At 35.6% G+C, this 16,844-nt stretch overlaps 1 protein-coding gene across 5 annotated transcripts in view; it reads left to right on the plus strand.

The window, feature by feature from the left end:
* KCNT2 (potassium sodium-activated channel subfamily T member 2) overlaps positions 1–16,844 on the plus strand; it is a 193,447-nt gene that overhangs the window by 33,445 nt on the left and 143,158 nt on the right. For all 5 annotated transcript variants that reach the window (XR_012764196.1, XM_075422338.1, XM_075422339.1 and 2 more), the window contains exons 2-6: positions 4,268–4,347; positions 11,220–11,319; positions 13,384–13,440; positions 14,316–14,364; positions 16,189–16,248. Coding sequence is in view for 4 of the 5 variants with exons in the window: in XM_075422338.1 (XP_075278453.1) it covers positions 4,268–4,347; positions 11,220–11,319; positions 13,384–13,440; positions 14,316–14,364; positions 16,189–16,248 (346 nt within the window). In the remaining variant the exon portion in view is untranslated. The remainder of the gene's footprint in view (positions 1–4,267; positions 4,348–11,219; positions 11,320–13,383; positions 13,441–14,315; positions 14,365–16,188; positions 16,249–16,844) is intronic.

Here is a 16,844-nt window from a genome sequence, read left to right on the forward strand (position 1 = left end):
CCTTCCCGTAAAGATGGATTTAAACAAATTGATGTAGTTTTATTCAGAATGGCTCCATTTGTACAGTTAACACCTTTTCTTGATTACATAAACATTTACAGCTCTTAGCATGCGTGTGGTGATAAATCCAATTCATACTTTCATTTTTGAAGGGATGATTTGTGACAAACCTGCTATTTTCTAACACAAAAGAAAGAATTTGTAGATTTGAGGGTGCAAAGTAGTATTGTTACTGTAGTAAAGTGTGGCTATGGAGTCAGAAGGACACTGTAAAAAGCAGTGGCAAAATGCAGACAAAACAAGTTGAGTAACCGGCATGCAGACAGATTGGTTCCAGTGACTTACAGTCATGACAAGAAGTGCTTTGCATTAGTGTCCTTGACATGAATTAGCATTTTCCTGCTATACTTTGTATTACATTAAAACGTACTACTCAAATTACATCGTGACTGAATTATAAGAGTGCAATGTATACTTGTACTTTGGGTACTTCAAATGCTTGTTACAGTTTGAAAGATTCCACTGACATCACTGTTCTTTGGGTTCAAACTAGGGAAGACCACTATTAACAGTATTTAATTTAGACAAGAAGGTTAAAAAAACCCACACTGTTTTCAAGAGAATCACGTAACTTTGGTTCCTTTTGCCGCAGGTAGATCAGCCATGTATTTGTGCATTTTGAATAAAGGTGAAGCAAGAGTCAGTAAAGCAAACGACCTGTTCTTTAACTTCCAAAAGCAACTTTTCGTGGAATATTCAATGCCTAATGTACACACAGAAAAACTCAGAAGCGATTAACTGACTCCATACACAAAATACTTACGTTCAAACATTTCTGTCCCAGTAACCATCCTCAAGGAACAATGTTTTAATCCTGCAGCTTGAGTTCCTCTTAGTCAGGGTAGACCGAACTACAACTGTCTTTTACAGGAAGATAAAAAACATGAAGCACAAATTGTTTAAACTACTCTTTTAAATTACTTACACTAGAAATATAGAACAAAACCAAACCTGTTCTGTAGGCCAGATGATCTGTGTACACATATACTGTCACCCTGTACTGCACGTGTGCCATTTCATCAAGGCCATTTGCTTGGAATCAAATTCCAACTAGTATTTATTCTGCAACAGGATAATCAGGTTTTATGTAAGTATGTGGTAATGAATTTCACTCACTTGAAACATCTTTACTAAGCTGCACTTAATTAAGTCCAGAAAAAGTTGTTCAAGCCCTTCACTACTACTACTACTAAATGATCTTAATATTGCAGGCGAAGATCAAAATTTTTATGTCACGTTCCCAAAATACTCCTTTTCTAAGTTACGCTTCATGGTGGGAAAAAGACAGAAAAGAGCGAATACTTGAGGTAGAATTTTAATCATTAAAATATTACAACAAAGGTTCAAGTAGAATGAGTGTTCTCCCTAAAAATAAAGAGTATTGGGAAGGAACAGTATCTGGAGGTTTCTGTCATTATCCTTCCCAGTGGCACCTTCAGCCATTCATTCTTAGCTTTACTTTGTAAATAGTAACCTTTAAGAAAAAAAGTGAAATGTTCTTTGTCTGGTAGCCAGAGTATCATGAAAGTGTACATTGGTTATAGATGCATGATAATGTATTTCCTGTATTTCCTTCGGTAGAAGACCGATACAGTTTTTACTTAAGTTTAAAAAAAGTCAGGGGAAGAAAAAGGAGGAGTTGAGCCACAGAAGTGGTGTTAGCAGCATTCGTAATCCATTTTGCCATGGAAACTGTTGCACTGTGGAATCCCAGTCCGCTATGAGCACAGGTTGCTAAGGAAAGAGAAGTAGACAGCTGTTAGAAGGTTATCAGAGCAATTCATAATGGTAGTGATAGAAGGGTGATCAGCTCCCACATCCTCGTTCCTCATTATCATGAAATCATGGTTTACTGTTAACATGTTGTTCTTTCATGGTAAGTGACTACTGTAATTTTCTTATTGAAAAATCTGAGACATCAGTTTAAAATGTGTAAGAAAAATCACCGATACTGTGTGGCTTTTAAAGAACATCCCTTACTTCAGTAGTTTGTGCCACTTTGTTTACCTACTGAAATACGTCCTTGAAGATTAAGTATATGCACTTAGCATGTGGCAGCTGACAAATCATGGGAAATGTTTCCCACTAAAACTGTCACTGCATTAATGATAGTGAATACCTTGGGAAATGTGCAGCAAAGAACTGAAGTAGAGCTCAGGCCCCCACAAACCTGCTCACCTACTCATTAATCCCTGGACATGTTTCCCTAACTTGCGTTGAGGTTACCAACTATCTAAATTGTGCTTCTCTTAATGGCAGTGACTCTTGCAGTCTTGAACAGCACAACACTTAGTCTATATTGAAGCTCAATAAAAGGCCAGAAACAAGTTGCTCTTCGTCTGATGGGCTTTTCCTCTAGTTAGATGGCAGTTTCTAGGACATTCCTCTGGGACCAAGCTCTTTGAGATACGCAGCTGCAGCTGCTCTTCGTTTAAAAAGTAGAGGACAGGTGGGTTCTTCCTCTTTAATTCCAACTATTTAAAGATATTACCACAGAAGGGGTAGAGCCTGACAGGGCAAAAAGCTGGTCTAGGGTAGGGGTTGCTCTTACTGCTGTGTCAAACATGTCTTTGCACAGAAATAAATTCAAAATTCTGTAAGTTAATAGAGCTTAGTTCCAATATAGAGTCTTAAAAGTAAGGTTATGTTTTTGCTTCCTCTGAATAGGAAGCAGTGTAATTCTTCATTCTACAAGGAACACTACAATAAACCACACCAAAGCTAAGTGACTAGCTAAAATTAGCTGACCTCACTAAGTGAGTCATAGAAAGACTTCTGTTTATGATGTGCTGACCCTGTCCTACAAAGTGATATGCCTAAACTTCTGGTAAGAAGTAAGCAAGCATGAAAAATTCACATTACCTGAGATGCCATCCATTTGGACCCATAACTAAATAATCTTCCAATTCCATAAGTGTACAGAAGTATATGGTATTAGACAAGTATTTGAGGGGAAGAGCAAGACTATGGATAACATTAGATTATACCAAAATTGTTTCAGAAAAGGATTCACGTGCAAGGAGGGAAAAGCTGAAGTCAGGATCCTGCTTGAAAAACATGACAGTACATGGAAGAACAAGTAATTACAGTCATTTGATGAAAGAAAGACTGCTGAAAAGAAATGCTCAAATAAAGATAAGGTGTGCCTATGAACAGAAAAGGTACATGCAAATTTTCAACACATGGTGGTATGTAGAGAAAGTGAGAAGTAAGGAATTAACTCACTTTTGTGTTATCACTTTATTCTTTAGCAACAGTAGAACAGTTCTCAAACTGAGGACTGACTTCTCAAGAAGGCACAGAAATTGTGCTGGGTAAAGTGGTTCACTGGTGGAGGAGAACTGGAACAGGTGAGGGAGATCCTGTCAGTTGGGCAGAGCAGGGACTTCAGCAGAAGTAGAATTAATACTGCACTCATCCTACAGCAAGCAGCACAGTTCCACAACTCTGAAATGGCCTAAGTTTTTCTATACAGTTAATACACACCTTCTTTACTGCTTGCCATCCCCTGCAACAGTCTTCTCTCTTCAAGTCTGTAGAACTATTGCATGAGTTGTACTCAGACTGTATTGAGGGACAGAGGCATGAAATACATCCTGGCAAATGTGGGGGAAGGGAGGAAAAAAAGGTGTTACTGTTGCTTTAATATGATCAGGAAGGTCTGTACAATATTGTATGATTGCAATATTATTTTGCTTTCAGGTCTCAATGTTTCATTGTGAGAGGGTGGTTTGTTTGGTGCATGAGTATTTGATTAAAGGTGAACACTTAACAGAGATATGAACAAGATAGAAAAAAGAAGAATTCTTAATTTTTACAGGAAAGGGGTTAAACTGAAATGGAAGTTTTAACCTGAACATCAAGGAAACCATCCTTACAAAGTTGCAGATATGAGAATAGTCTTCCAATGAAAATACCAAAAACATAAATGCTTCTGATTTTGCATTGTAGAGTGTCCAAGTTGTATGAAAATAATTCTGCATGTGAAGGGGATAAACTAAGTTAAGTTTTTTTGTTTGTTTGTTGGGCTTTGTTTTGTATTTTAATCTTTTAACATTAGTCATTCAAATCCAAGTGAGCATTTGGCTGAAAATTATATGTTCCTCTAGTTACATATAAAGAACAGATGATTAGTGAAACAAAATATTTTGAAAAAATCATTTATTATCTTTCATAATTAATTCTAATACTTCCTTTTATATTTCAGGGTGCAAGTTGAATTCTATATGAATGAAAATACATTTAAAGAGAGACTAAAGCTCTTCTTCATCAAAAACCAAAGATCAAGTAAGCAGTTGGATTAATTTCTGTTAAGTGTAATTGTGATACTTTGAGTAGAATCCAATTCCATTGAAGGTAGCAGCAAAGTTCTCATTAATTTTCTTCTGAGCTAAATTTTTATCCCATAGAGTCAGTTTTACATAATATCCAAAATAAATTCAAAAAGTCTTATTGAAACTTAAAACTAACATACTTATTTTGTAGGATCAAATACTTAGCAATGTGGTTTTATTTCTGTATTATAATCAAGTTGAACTAATTTGTGTGGATCTGATATTTCAATGCTTATTGACAAGTCATGGCTTTATGTCTAGGAAAGCAAATAGTCTCCAAGATGGTAGGGGGAAAAAAGCTGCAGAAGTACCTAGATTTTTGAAGTATTCAATTTTATTAAGTATTCCTAAATAAATTTCAAACTTGATCTGTATAAAAAACCAACACAATTTGAAAGGATACTAGTGGGGAGGACCTCCTTCTCCTGTGTGTGGAACCTCAGAAATGTAGTCCTTATCTTTATTCCGATTTAACAATGTCTGCATTAACATATGTACTTGAATTCATAGGCCATCATAGAAGAGAATAATGTGGAGGAACAAAAATATTAATCTTTTTATATACATCCATGCAGCTGGTCCAAGGGGATGGAAGCATTTTATATTATCAAATCTTGATTAGACCAGCGGGATTCATAGCTGAGAAGAGCATAACTGACCTCAATTTTCCTCTATGTAGCAGGATGGAATTTACCTCCATTTGCCCTACACCTGTGAACAACTAAAATTATGATAACTTTGTACATAAAGCTTTTAGAATAGAAAGAATATATTTTGGCCTTTGTAATATAGTTAATATGGTTCCATGGCTTTTTGTCTGGGAAAGGACAGAAAGGAGAGAAGAATGAACTTTGCTTTTTTGGTGTCCCAATCTAAAAAAACCCAGACAAACAAAATTTCAGAGACTACATCGAGTTTTTAAATCTAAGACAGACCACAAGATCTTCTATCTGTAAGAGCTAGTATTAAACAAATGCTAGTGTTACTTCACAGAACATGATCGTTTTATTGGCTAAGCTTCTCTAACTTTCCAAGTGCGTGAAGCAAAATATTACCCTAAGCCAAAAAAGAAAAGAAAAAAGAGGCACTGGCACTGTACTGTGGGTAACTGATATTTTCAATTTGAGGTTTCAAATTATTTGCTAGTTTCCAGCTGGAGAATCAGGTTTAACAAAGCTGCTGGAGGTTCATCCATGGGGCAAGCTTTATCTATTACACTTACACAGACACACGGGGAAAAGCCATCTTAATTCAGGTGCCTAGATAGCATAGAAAGCAGAGGACTACCTCTTCTAGTAAATGATGTGGATAGCCTTCAGAGAATCTTCTCTTCCAAAATTCACATGGGACAAGTTTTTTCACATTATTATACATTTAACTAGATTTGGTTGGTAAGTTTATTTTCTAATGATTTTTATTTGAAATAAGTTTCTTATTCTGTATTAGCACACTTCAGAGCTCTTTTATTGCATTTTGGCCAATATGGAAAGAATGTGTAGAAAAACTCAGTATGCATAAAACAAGGAAGAGATATGTGAAGAACAACTTCATACTCCATTTTATGTTTACAGTTTAACTGTGTTGCAAAGAATGAATTTTTGCGCATACATTTTTGTATGTAGGTTGTGGAGTCTTTCTCCACAGAGATACTAAAAACCCATCTAGACACAGTCCTGGGCAACCAGCTCTAGGTGGCCCTACTTGAGCAGGGATGTTAGACAAAATGACATCCAGAGGTCTCTTCCAGCCTCAACTATTTTGTGATTTTCTTAGAGATAAATGAGTTGAACTAGGTTTACATTTTAAATGCAATTAATTTCACTACAGCTTTTCAAAAGGTTTTAGTTCTTTTCTCCCTGCAACTTTACATGTCTTTAAGCATTTTGTAGCTTTATAGCCTTTGACTTCTGACATTGTTGATATGGTGTGTGACGGAGTAAAAGACAAAACATAAAAAACCATCCTAAACTAGAAAAGAGCATTACTGCTGGCTAGAAAGGCAGTCTGGGAAGCTGCAAGCAATAAATAGCCTTTTTGTTCTATATCTATTCTACAAAACAGGGCTTTGATGCACTCTGCTTACTAGGAACATCTATAAAGTTATGACCTATTTCACTGTAAATCTCTTTTCACTGGTAAGATAGGAAGGTTCCGAATAGTACCTTTTTGCTTGACATAAGTGAAAGAGTTTTTTCCCTACCTAGAATGTAACAAGATTTAAAAAATACATACAGTTACATATTTTGATGGTAGAACTGCAGACTCTGTACATCGAAAAATAGATACGTTTATGATCATATGCACAAAATAAAACCAGAAGTTAATTAGTATGACTACTTGGCCATTCCTTTGTCAACTGCATACCCTGCTGGCTAAGCACATCGAGAGAATCATCACAAGTTACTATACTGGGACGTCTCTATTATGTGATAATTGAGTAAGTGTGATGTATGAGTCGAAAGGAAAGGAGTGACGTGGAAGTTTATTTGAAATAAACAAGAGAGTGGGAAGCAACTGTTAATTCATCCTATTGCAGATCAGTTCGTGATATGGACAAGTAACACAAGAATTTTTCTGCTTAGCTTTCTTGATGGTTGCTGGAAAAATCCAGATTCTTATGAATTCTCCTACACAGTGATGCCGTGCAAAGCTGAGGTACATTTTGTAGAAGCATACTGTGTTTTTGATTAACAAATGAAAACACAGTAATGAGTTCTTCCTGTAGACAGCTGGTAGAGACACAGTCATTATGGGCACCTTCTTTTCCTGACAGGTCCTCAGGAGAGGACTCCAAAGAAGACTCTTAAGAGATGAGGCATTATTTTATCTGTTGAATTATGCAGCCAGTGCGTGGAAAGTAAGTTGGAGAATGAGGGTGCTTATTGTATTTACAGCAGTAGATGGCATGGGCGTGCCATTTCCCACTAGAATCCCCAAGGTTACCCAAGCACTGCTACTGGTTCTTATAATACAAGAAGCTTAACCAACAATTAGACATTAAACAAGGCAATTTTCAGAAGAAACATACAGGAAATACAGCAAAATTATTACTATACTGAATGAAAGAAAATAGCCCCAACCAGTGTTCAGAATGAGTAAATTCAGTCAAATATTCCTTCTGCTTATGCAGATCTTGGTTCTTGTCCAAATACTCACAACCAGAATCCTATAAAACAGTCTCCAAAAACCTGCTGCTGAGATAGTACCTGCCACTAATTCAAGTGTACTGATTCAATCCTGCATTGAACTTGGAGGATTCCGTTGCCCAGAGATATCAGGGAGTTGATAAATAAAGATACTGCCCTTTAGATCTTAGTCGCTGTTCAGTGAGAGCACTGAAAACCTTCCTTAACATACTAAAAATACAGTGGCTGTCAGTGAGAAAGTAATTGTCAGTATCAGCAAATTTTCAGATACTATAACTAAATCAAACTACACAGGTTCACAAAATAGTTTTTGCTAATCCTTAAGACTTCACAAGTGAATTTAACATATCAGAGTGTACTATCATGTAGTTTTGTCAACTAGAGCAGTCAACTCTAGAATTTATATGAATTTTCTACAGAATACTATTCTGATCTAAATCACATACAGACCAGTAGCATGGAGTATCAACTATTTCATTCATTATTCTGGTTTTGGAAGTATTTCTATAAACTGATAAAACAAGCCTTTATCTGTGTCTAATGTCAACCTAGCTTCCCCTCAATCTTCTGCAAGCAGATATCTAATCAAGTTCAGCCAATGGATGAAAAGCATTTTACAAAGGTGTCAGCCAGCCCAGAGGGGGAGCAAAAAACCAAAAAAGAGAAAAAGATGACAAATTGATATGACTTTCTTCTACTTGCCAAGATCACACACTGCATTATCACAGCCTAAAATAAGCCTCAAAGGGAAAAAGTAAGTGAAGTTTCAATTCAGTGGAGAGGGAATAAAAGATAACCATCACCAGGATATAAATTATTAACAGTATATTTTGATCCAACTCCTAAAGCCAGCTGCTACTGAGAAGATTTTGCTAAAAAGCAAAAATATGTTAGAGACTTATGAGAAAGGAATAATGGAAGGTGATCGTAAAATCTTCAGGTGCTATCTCTGTCACTCACTTTGATTTAGATCACCTCTCTAAATTAGAGGATTAACGTCCAAAAATGCTTGTAAGGGAAGCATCAAGAATTTACAAAAAAAATTAAAGTCACAGTCCATATTAGTGAAATATAATATATCACTTTGTACTTAAAAATGCCTGCAAAAAATAGCAAATACTTGTTAAAACTGAGAAGGAATCATTAATGTTTGACATGGTTATATTTATTTCACAAAACAAACAGATTTTTGACTATTATTATCAATTTCTTCTTTTAAAGAAGACAAAGGATGTAACACCATGGTTACATGGACACAGTGTAATTACAATCTTATTAAACAATACATAACTGGGTAACAGTGTATGACTGATGTCACTGAATGCAAGTTTGAGGCACCAGTGTCAAAACATAGAAATATTATGTGCAAATGACCCTGCTACTTGATCAATCTGGCTGTGAGTGGAAAGAAATTAAGTGAAGGAGACGGTGTTGATCCACAGAGTGCATGTAAAATAGAGAACAAAAATAGCCAGAAAATACTAATCTGAAATGCTTTCTTAGTAACAGAGTAATAAATGAAAACCTATTTTAAATGCCTTCTCTAGCAACTGTCCCCTCCTTCCTGTGTTTGAAATCATAGATCTCCATGATAGTGGAATAAGTGCATTTCTTCCAACTCACAGGTGACATCCCCACCTATGAGGCTACAGAAGATTTCAACAAGAAGGAATACTTATTTGTTAGTCCTACATTAATTTTTTAAGCTTTAGCAGTGATGACTAAATATGCTCCTCCTGACAGCACATCCTATTTCTAAAGGCTAAGACTTACAGAACTAGGAGAGGTGACCTTCTGAAATAGGATACACTTGAAGTCTTTCTTCCGTATTTATATTGTAATAACTGACCCAATCACATAAGGTACAAGACCTATCCTGTTCTCTTACTTTATATATATAATCCAGTCTGTGATACACACTCTGTATCTATGCTAAATAGAATCCTTAGATGAAAGCATGTCTGGTGTGGAAATCCTGCCTTATATTCATTCTGGGGGAAACCCATTCCTCTGGAGATATCCAGAGCCTAAAGCACTTCTAGGCATAGCCTGGAATGGATCTGTGGAACTTAAGTATTTGAATACTGCAGTAGTTCCAGGACAAAGATTAGAGAGTTAAGAGTTGAAGGCAGCAGCTAGGAGCATGGATTCCTTGTATTGATGTAGTTTTTAATCAGAAAAGCACCATTTTCTTTTGACCCTTAAGCAAATATATAATTTCAATTGGTAATTAGAAATCAAGCCATTATCACACAGCAAAGAACCATTTCAGACCAAGATTAACATTTTCAGAGCTAAAAAACCAGAAGAAAACAACAGACTTCTGTACTTATATAAGAAAGTTAGACAGCATAAAACTGGTAAGGTTTTTTGGTGAGGTTTTTTGTTTGTTTGGGGTTAGATGCTTTTTTGGGTTTTTTGATTTGTTTGTTGTTGAGGGGTTTTTTTTAACATAATCTGCTCCTCTTGTTGTAATAGCCTAGTTGTTATGGCAACCATTCATACTCCAGCAGACTTCCACAAAAGGGTTATCACAGACAAACAACCCATGTTTTTTCAGCCACAGTTCAAAAAAGCTGCAAAAAAGCCATAGCATTGTCCAAGAAAAGTACTGGGGTTCTTCCTAGTCAAACAATAGCACAACAACATACTTACCTACCATCTGCAACCCCTCAATCCATTTACTACTTCAATCCCTTCCCTCATGTTGGGGAATAAATAGTCTGTGACTATTTACTCATGATAGGGTAGCAGGAATCACTAGGTTAATGTTCACAAACCTAATTGCCACTAACAGCTGTGGGACTTCTTGTGGTCAGGACCATGAGATTTTAACTCCTATTTTACAGATGACACGGTGCTGTAAAGGTTCATCCAGACATGTGATAGAAGCAAGTGTCCATATGGATCCCTTTGAAGGAATCCTCTCTTTGTGCAGTAGACCTATGTATGTGGGAAATACTGTAATATTTTGTGATAATATTTGTGATATATCCTTTCAGCTAGAACATTTCAATATTCATGTGATCTGTAGAACAAGCTGTTGATTCAGTTCAGTTTAGTTGTGCATTCAGCATGACTTTCAGTTGTCCTGAATCTTGGATGCATAATTACGCAACTTAACCATTAAATTACCACAATTTAATATTTTATAAGTTGGGATAGTATTCATATCTTCTGTATGAGAAGCTACTGCGTGAAGACTTTCAGATATTAATATTTAAATACTTACCATTGTATATCCTCTGCCTGTGGTTGAAACTATATCTTCTTCATGTCACTGTATCTTGTGTCTCAAAAACCATATGTAGTTCTAGTTCCCCTTTCAAGAAAGTGGACTTATAAAACTACACAAGATCCAAAGACTGGCATCAGGAGAGATGAATGGCATAGAATAGCTTTCAAATAAATGACTGAGTAGTTCTTTACATTTAAATAGATTTACTCTTAACCCAGAGATTGCTGGAAGCTGGAAAGGTGTATTATATCTGTATCTGACAGGCTTATTACATTCTGTATGATACGCCAGTTGCCCGTATCAGGGACAGGTTACTGGCTAGATTGACCTTTGCTCTGTTGCAGCAAGGCTATTCTAGTTCCTTTTAGTTTTACCTTAAAAGTGGATGAAACTGTAAAGAACCTGAATTTATTTCTGTATTTTCTTTTCTTTCTAAAATAGGTCTGAGAATACGATTATTCAATTTTTCTCTCAAGCTACTAAGCTGCTTCTTATACATAATTCGTGTGCTCCTGGATGATCCTACACAAGGACTTGGATGGTAGTGGCTTTTTTGTTGTTTTTATTTCTGCTCTCAAAGCATTATTTAGCTTACAAGAAATACATTAATTTAATGAATAAATATTTGATAACTTAATAAGGGTAATACCATAAAAAAGCTAGTGCACAGGAGAAATACTGTATTTTACAAGAACCAAATCCAAAGCAAAGTCAGTTAAAGAACATCGGCTTTACTCAGTAGTGCATGAGAGAACGATGTATGAATGGGAAGTACAGAAGATGCATCTGAGAATTTTTTTTTGACAAGATTTATTGTGAGAAATGAGACAATCTGAAAAAGTGCCAGAGAAAAATCTCACTGGAAAATCAAGAACTGCAAAGAACTATTTTTTGACTCCACATGTATCGTAGAATGTCTCTTCAAGGACAGGAAATGGGTATGGAGGAAACAAGCAGTAAAGATTTTGCAAAACCTTTAACAATGATGGAGAAGAGAAAATCCATCCACAGCAACTCAGGGACTTGAAATTTTACAGCTAATGATACTTTCTGGCATGAAGAAGCTGCTTATATGTTTTGTTACGAGAACTCCAGTGAGCCCAAATGAAGTGTATGATGCTGCAAGGTTATGTCTGGGTATGCAGAACAGATTAGAACATCAGCATTTCTGCTACAGGTGTACTTTGATATTTTTGTGTTCATATGCAAAGATTTTTCTGCATCTTGCCGAATGCTTAATTCCCCAGTTTGTTTGTTCATTCAATCTAAATGTTTTTAACAATTCACCAGCCAGAGAATGTATTTGTCTTTTCTGTATGTATTATTCCCTTATATCGTGTTGTGGCACATTTGAGAGACTAGTTAGTTGGTTCTGTCTCTATGTAACATTTTCCTGGCTGAGAAGTTTCAGATAAGTCTTTTCTGCGTGCTCACTGAGACCCCAGTCTTAGAAGCTGTGCCAGACAAACCAGGCCTGTGCCCAGATGGTCCCCCATTAATGTCAGTGGTTTTGCCCATAGAGATCCTGAGGGCTTGATACCTAAAATACTACCATAATGCATTCTTACAAATGCGGTATTAGGAAAAAAAATCCTTTCTGGATACTGTGTCACAGCCTGATGAAAGAAACTAAGTGTGCTGAGAACATAGCCATAGAAAACATTATCACCTGATTGTTTTTAAAGTGACAGTTCTGGGAGGAATGCTTTTCATCACAGACACCCCTTGCAGATTTATTTCCTGTTTTTCAGAAATGGCCGCACAAGTTAGCATCTTTCATTTGCTCCTTCAGGCACAGCAGGTGTACAGGGAATTCCTTAAGACGTAAAGCATCCTTATTAATGGATACCATTTAGCACCTGTCCCACTCATAGTAGATAAAAATACAGCTATTACTAATCTGTGGTCTGCATATCCGTTTCTCTTCCGCTGACCTTGCTTGCCAAGGATAAACAAGGTTATTTTTCATCATTTACACAAATATTCCTAGATCCATTCTAAACATTTGAAGGGAGGATTTGTGCCAGCAGTTCAAGGCAAGATATCATCACATGTGCATAGCAGCTATTTTTTTACATAGGCGTCACCAGTTTCTTATTTGAATTACTGCTGCATGAATCTCCAGCCCTCCTCACATCCTCACAAGAGGATATAAAGTGCAGTTTGATGCAGTCTTTACTGTTGAGAGTATGGCAGGCATATGTGCTCTTTCTATCCCAGCCTATCCATGTTACAGGATTCCTAGTATCTCTCAATCCTCAATATTTCTTGTTTACTTAGTTCAGCTTTTGAAAGTATAATTTCAGTTGTTTTGTTTTTAAATTGGGACATGTTTGAAAAGAAATCTTTATGAAATGTAATCTGAAATGCTTCATGGTTCTTTGTCTACAGATACAGAACACGTACAGAACTACTTTCTAAAAGTTATATTACTTTTTAAAATGTCTGTATCCATCCCCTAGGGTTTCAAACTATTGCATGCATTTTATAGAACACTTAATAATGTAATTAATATCCCTTTCCTCCTCTATGTTTTTATGATTGTGTTCCCATATACATTTGCTAATGACAATGGACTTTGCATGGATGGGATGACAACGATCAGTAAGGAATTAAACCGGAGTTGTTCCAATCACAACTACACACCTGGAACGATTGATTGGTGAGTTCCGAATTTAAAAAGGCAAACCAAAAGTCCATGCAATGGTGGGAAGGGGAGGGAAACAGGAAGACAAATCCATTTCTTTTGGGAATGATGACATTTTAACATGTAATAGTGATGTTTCCGTAACTCTCAAGCAATTACTTCCATGTTCCTGAATATTCAAAACTGCCTTTAATACTGTAATTGTTTCTCTGACTGCATAAGTGAACTGCTGGATTGAATGCGCCTGTAAGGTCTGAATTCCATTATACCTTGCCAAAAAAATATGGATGCCCGTATTTAAAAAACAATGATGACTGGTGCTGAATGACTAACAGTAGACTATGGTGTCACTGAGTGTGCCAGATTCCAGTAGTACTGTATCAAGTGCCTATTAACATTGAGTTTAGTAAATACTAAGGCAACATGAGATTCTTCCAAGATACAACAGCCCCTATGAGTTAGATACCATTTGTAGCAGAATGCAGATAGCAAAAAGTTCACACAAAAGAATTGTCAAGTTTCTTTTTCCTACCACAAATAATTATTCCTCAGCATCTCTAGAATCAAAAGCTCAAATTTATTTATTCTTTCTGGAATTATAGGGGATGAACTAGCAGCCACTGAAGCCAATAAATGATTGTGGTGTCACTGGGTGTTCGATTACTCCCGTGGGAACTCAGCGATTGGCTCTGGATTAGAAATGCAAGCAATGTCAGTGCTCAGTAGATAATTACTGATTTAAATTTTTCATTTCTGAAAATTTTTTTAAAAAATAAGGCCGCTTAAATTTTCATTTATATGTAGAAATATTTTTTCTCTGGTTGATTTTGTTTAAAACACTAACCAGATTTTTATTAATTTCATATTTATTTTCTTACTATAATGAACAGGTCTCCTATTATTTGGGTGAATCGAAGCTTGCCTTTGTGGGGATTACAGGTAATAAGTAAATGGCCAATTTAACTATTTCCATTTAATAACTAGACGATATTGTTTTATAGCATTTTAATGATGTTAAAGGATAGTTGGAAAAGTTGGTATGAACAAAGAAATTTACTTGATGACCAAGTGCTACAAAAACATGAAGTAATGTTAAGCTGATCTGAGCTAACTGATTTGAATTTTTAAGGCTTTATAATAGATTTATAAAGTATTAAATCTTATAACAAAACACTGTAGAATTAGATAGCTTTTTCTCTTAGAATTATCAAGTTCTGTGGAGTTGAGTAGTCACTCTGCTAATGATGAGTTTAACTTCATTGCTTATGATGAGCTTTTGACATGCTGTATGGGCTTTCTTGCTAAATATACTAGACAGCTAAAAGTTAATTTGTAATATAGAAGCCTACAAGTTTGGAGGAGTATGTCATAAAAGATGCACTACATCAGTGCTTTGTGGGTCTTGGAGATCTTTTGAAGTTTGTGGCTCAATCCTCAGTGTCCTGGAGGCTCCTCATTTTAGGAACAATTTTTCACTCATGGACAGTGCTGTGGGAGTTCTCGCTGTGAAATGTGTTTTTGTAGTAAGAATTCCTTAAGCTTCTGGAATTATTATACCATTATATTCTTGGACCATGCTTAGAGCAATGCCATTACAATGGTTTGTGCCTCTATGTAATACATAATTTTACTAAGGGAAGAAACCCTTGATGAAAATACTTTCTAATTCCTTGCTTGAACTATGCACAGTTTGAAAACATTTTGACCTCGACATTCAGAATACTGTATTCAATTTAATTAAAAAATACTGAGAGATTTATTTGCTAATGGTTGCAGTCTTATTCTAGTAAGTTATTTGATAAACATAGGAATTTATACATATGTGTATGCATGTGTATATACACATGCATTCACAGTAGGATAAATACAGTAGTTGTAAAGATACTTATTTGGAGAAACTGATACCGTATTTTGATTGCATATTTTAATAATTTTCCAATTCATAGCATCTTTTTTAATTCTAGATGATATAGCGAGTGCAAATAGTTTTCAGTAGTAGTGAGCATTAGTTTAAAATTGTTTGACTTCAGGTTCCAGCTGAATTTATACATATTCTTGATAGAATATTCCCACAATATACATTAAAATACAATTATTTGCTATGCAAAGGATTTAAGTAAGTTTAATACGTAGAAAGTTTGAAGTAATTTTTTTTACTATTTTGATATTTGACTGTTTAAATATTTTTGAATTACATAGTACGTACACTACATATAATCTAAGTGAAGGCTGATAAGCTGAGCTCAATTGCATTTAGATATTAAAATCAATAATGATTCATACGTATTTTTTTTTATGTTTTCAAATTTCTGAATTATACACAGTAAGAAAAGTGTTTGGTTTTCCACACATTTGTAACATCTTTACAGAAAAGACTAGCTTCCATTATTTACAGCTTCCTGCTTCTCTTTCCTTCTCTGTCTTGTGAAAAGATCTTGGTGCCTTTTAGGAACAGACAACTGTAACTTGAGAAACAATTTGGCAGACTGTGCATGGAGCTCTCTAAAAACCATGGAAAGGCCACCCTGCAGGCTCTCTGGAGTGTTATATTTGGAAAAGAGCAATGAGACTCAAGTCACAGCCTGTGCTTTAGTCAGAAGAATAACAATATTTAAGCTTCATGCTAAATGCTGTTAGCTGAGATGGTTTCAGAAGGTGCATAGAAAAGCTGGGTTTTGTTACCTTTTACTTTTCATTGTAATGCTTAATGCCATATGTTCTTTAGAAGCCAGTATTGATACAAATTTTATCACTTCACTGAAGGTTTCTGTGGCTGTAATAAGTCTCTTTGAAACTCTGCTGCTGAGTTATCTAAGCTACAAGGTAAGTACTTTTAGTTACTCTTAGGCATAATTCATCACAAAAAGTAACGGAATTAAATGTTTCAACATAAAATTCATGTGCCTGCATTTGTGCCCACACTGATGTATGGGCAGGAAGTTGAGAAAAACACACGTGTAGAGGACAGCATATTGTCACAGGCAGCCCTTTTCATGTTTCCCAAATGTATCAATAATGCAATGGACATTATTCTCATTGATGTCAAAGCTGTATCTACTCAGTATCTATAACTCAAGTTTCAGGCCTCTAAAACTTCACACCAAAAAAACAGGCCAAGACAATACATTTCTTTTTCTGTTTTTTAGTTACAGATACTGACATGCTTGTGTTGTCCATCTCTCTGATGCTATTGGAACAGCTTTGCAAAATGCCTTGAAATCACCTGATGTGAATACAGTATATTTTTGTCTTTGCATTCTCCTTCAAAAGTCGTATTTTCCTAGTATTTTTATTCCATTTGCTTCATTACGTTTTGTTATGTACTGTCCTAGTGAGTTTTAGGTACTCTTTGTTTTTAGTATCTTCAGGAGATAAATACTAAAATCATTTATCAAAGTAAGTATGGCAAGACTTTGTTT

This window comes from Opisthocomus hoazin, chromosome 6 (genome assembly GCF_030867145.1).
Source record: "Opisthocomus hoazin isolate bOpiHoa1 chromosome 6, bOpiHoa1.hap1, whole genome shotgun sequence".
NCBI classification, from domain to species: Eukaryota; Metazoa; Chordata; class Aves; order Opisthocomiformes; family Opisthocomidae; genus Opisthocomus; species Opisthocomus hoazin.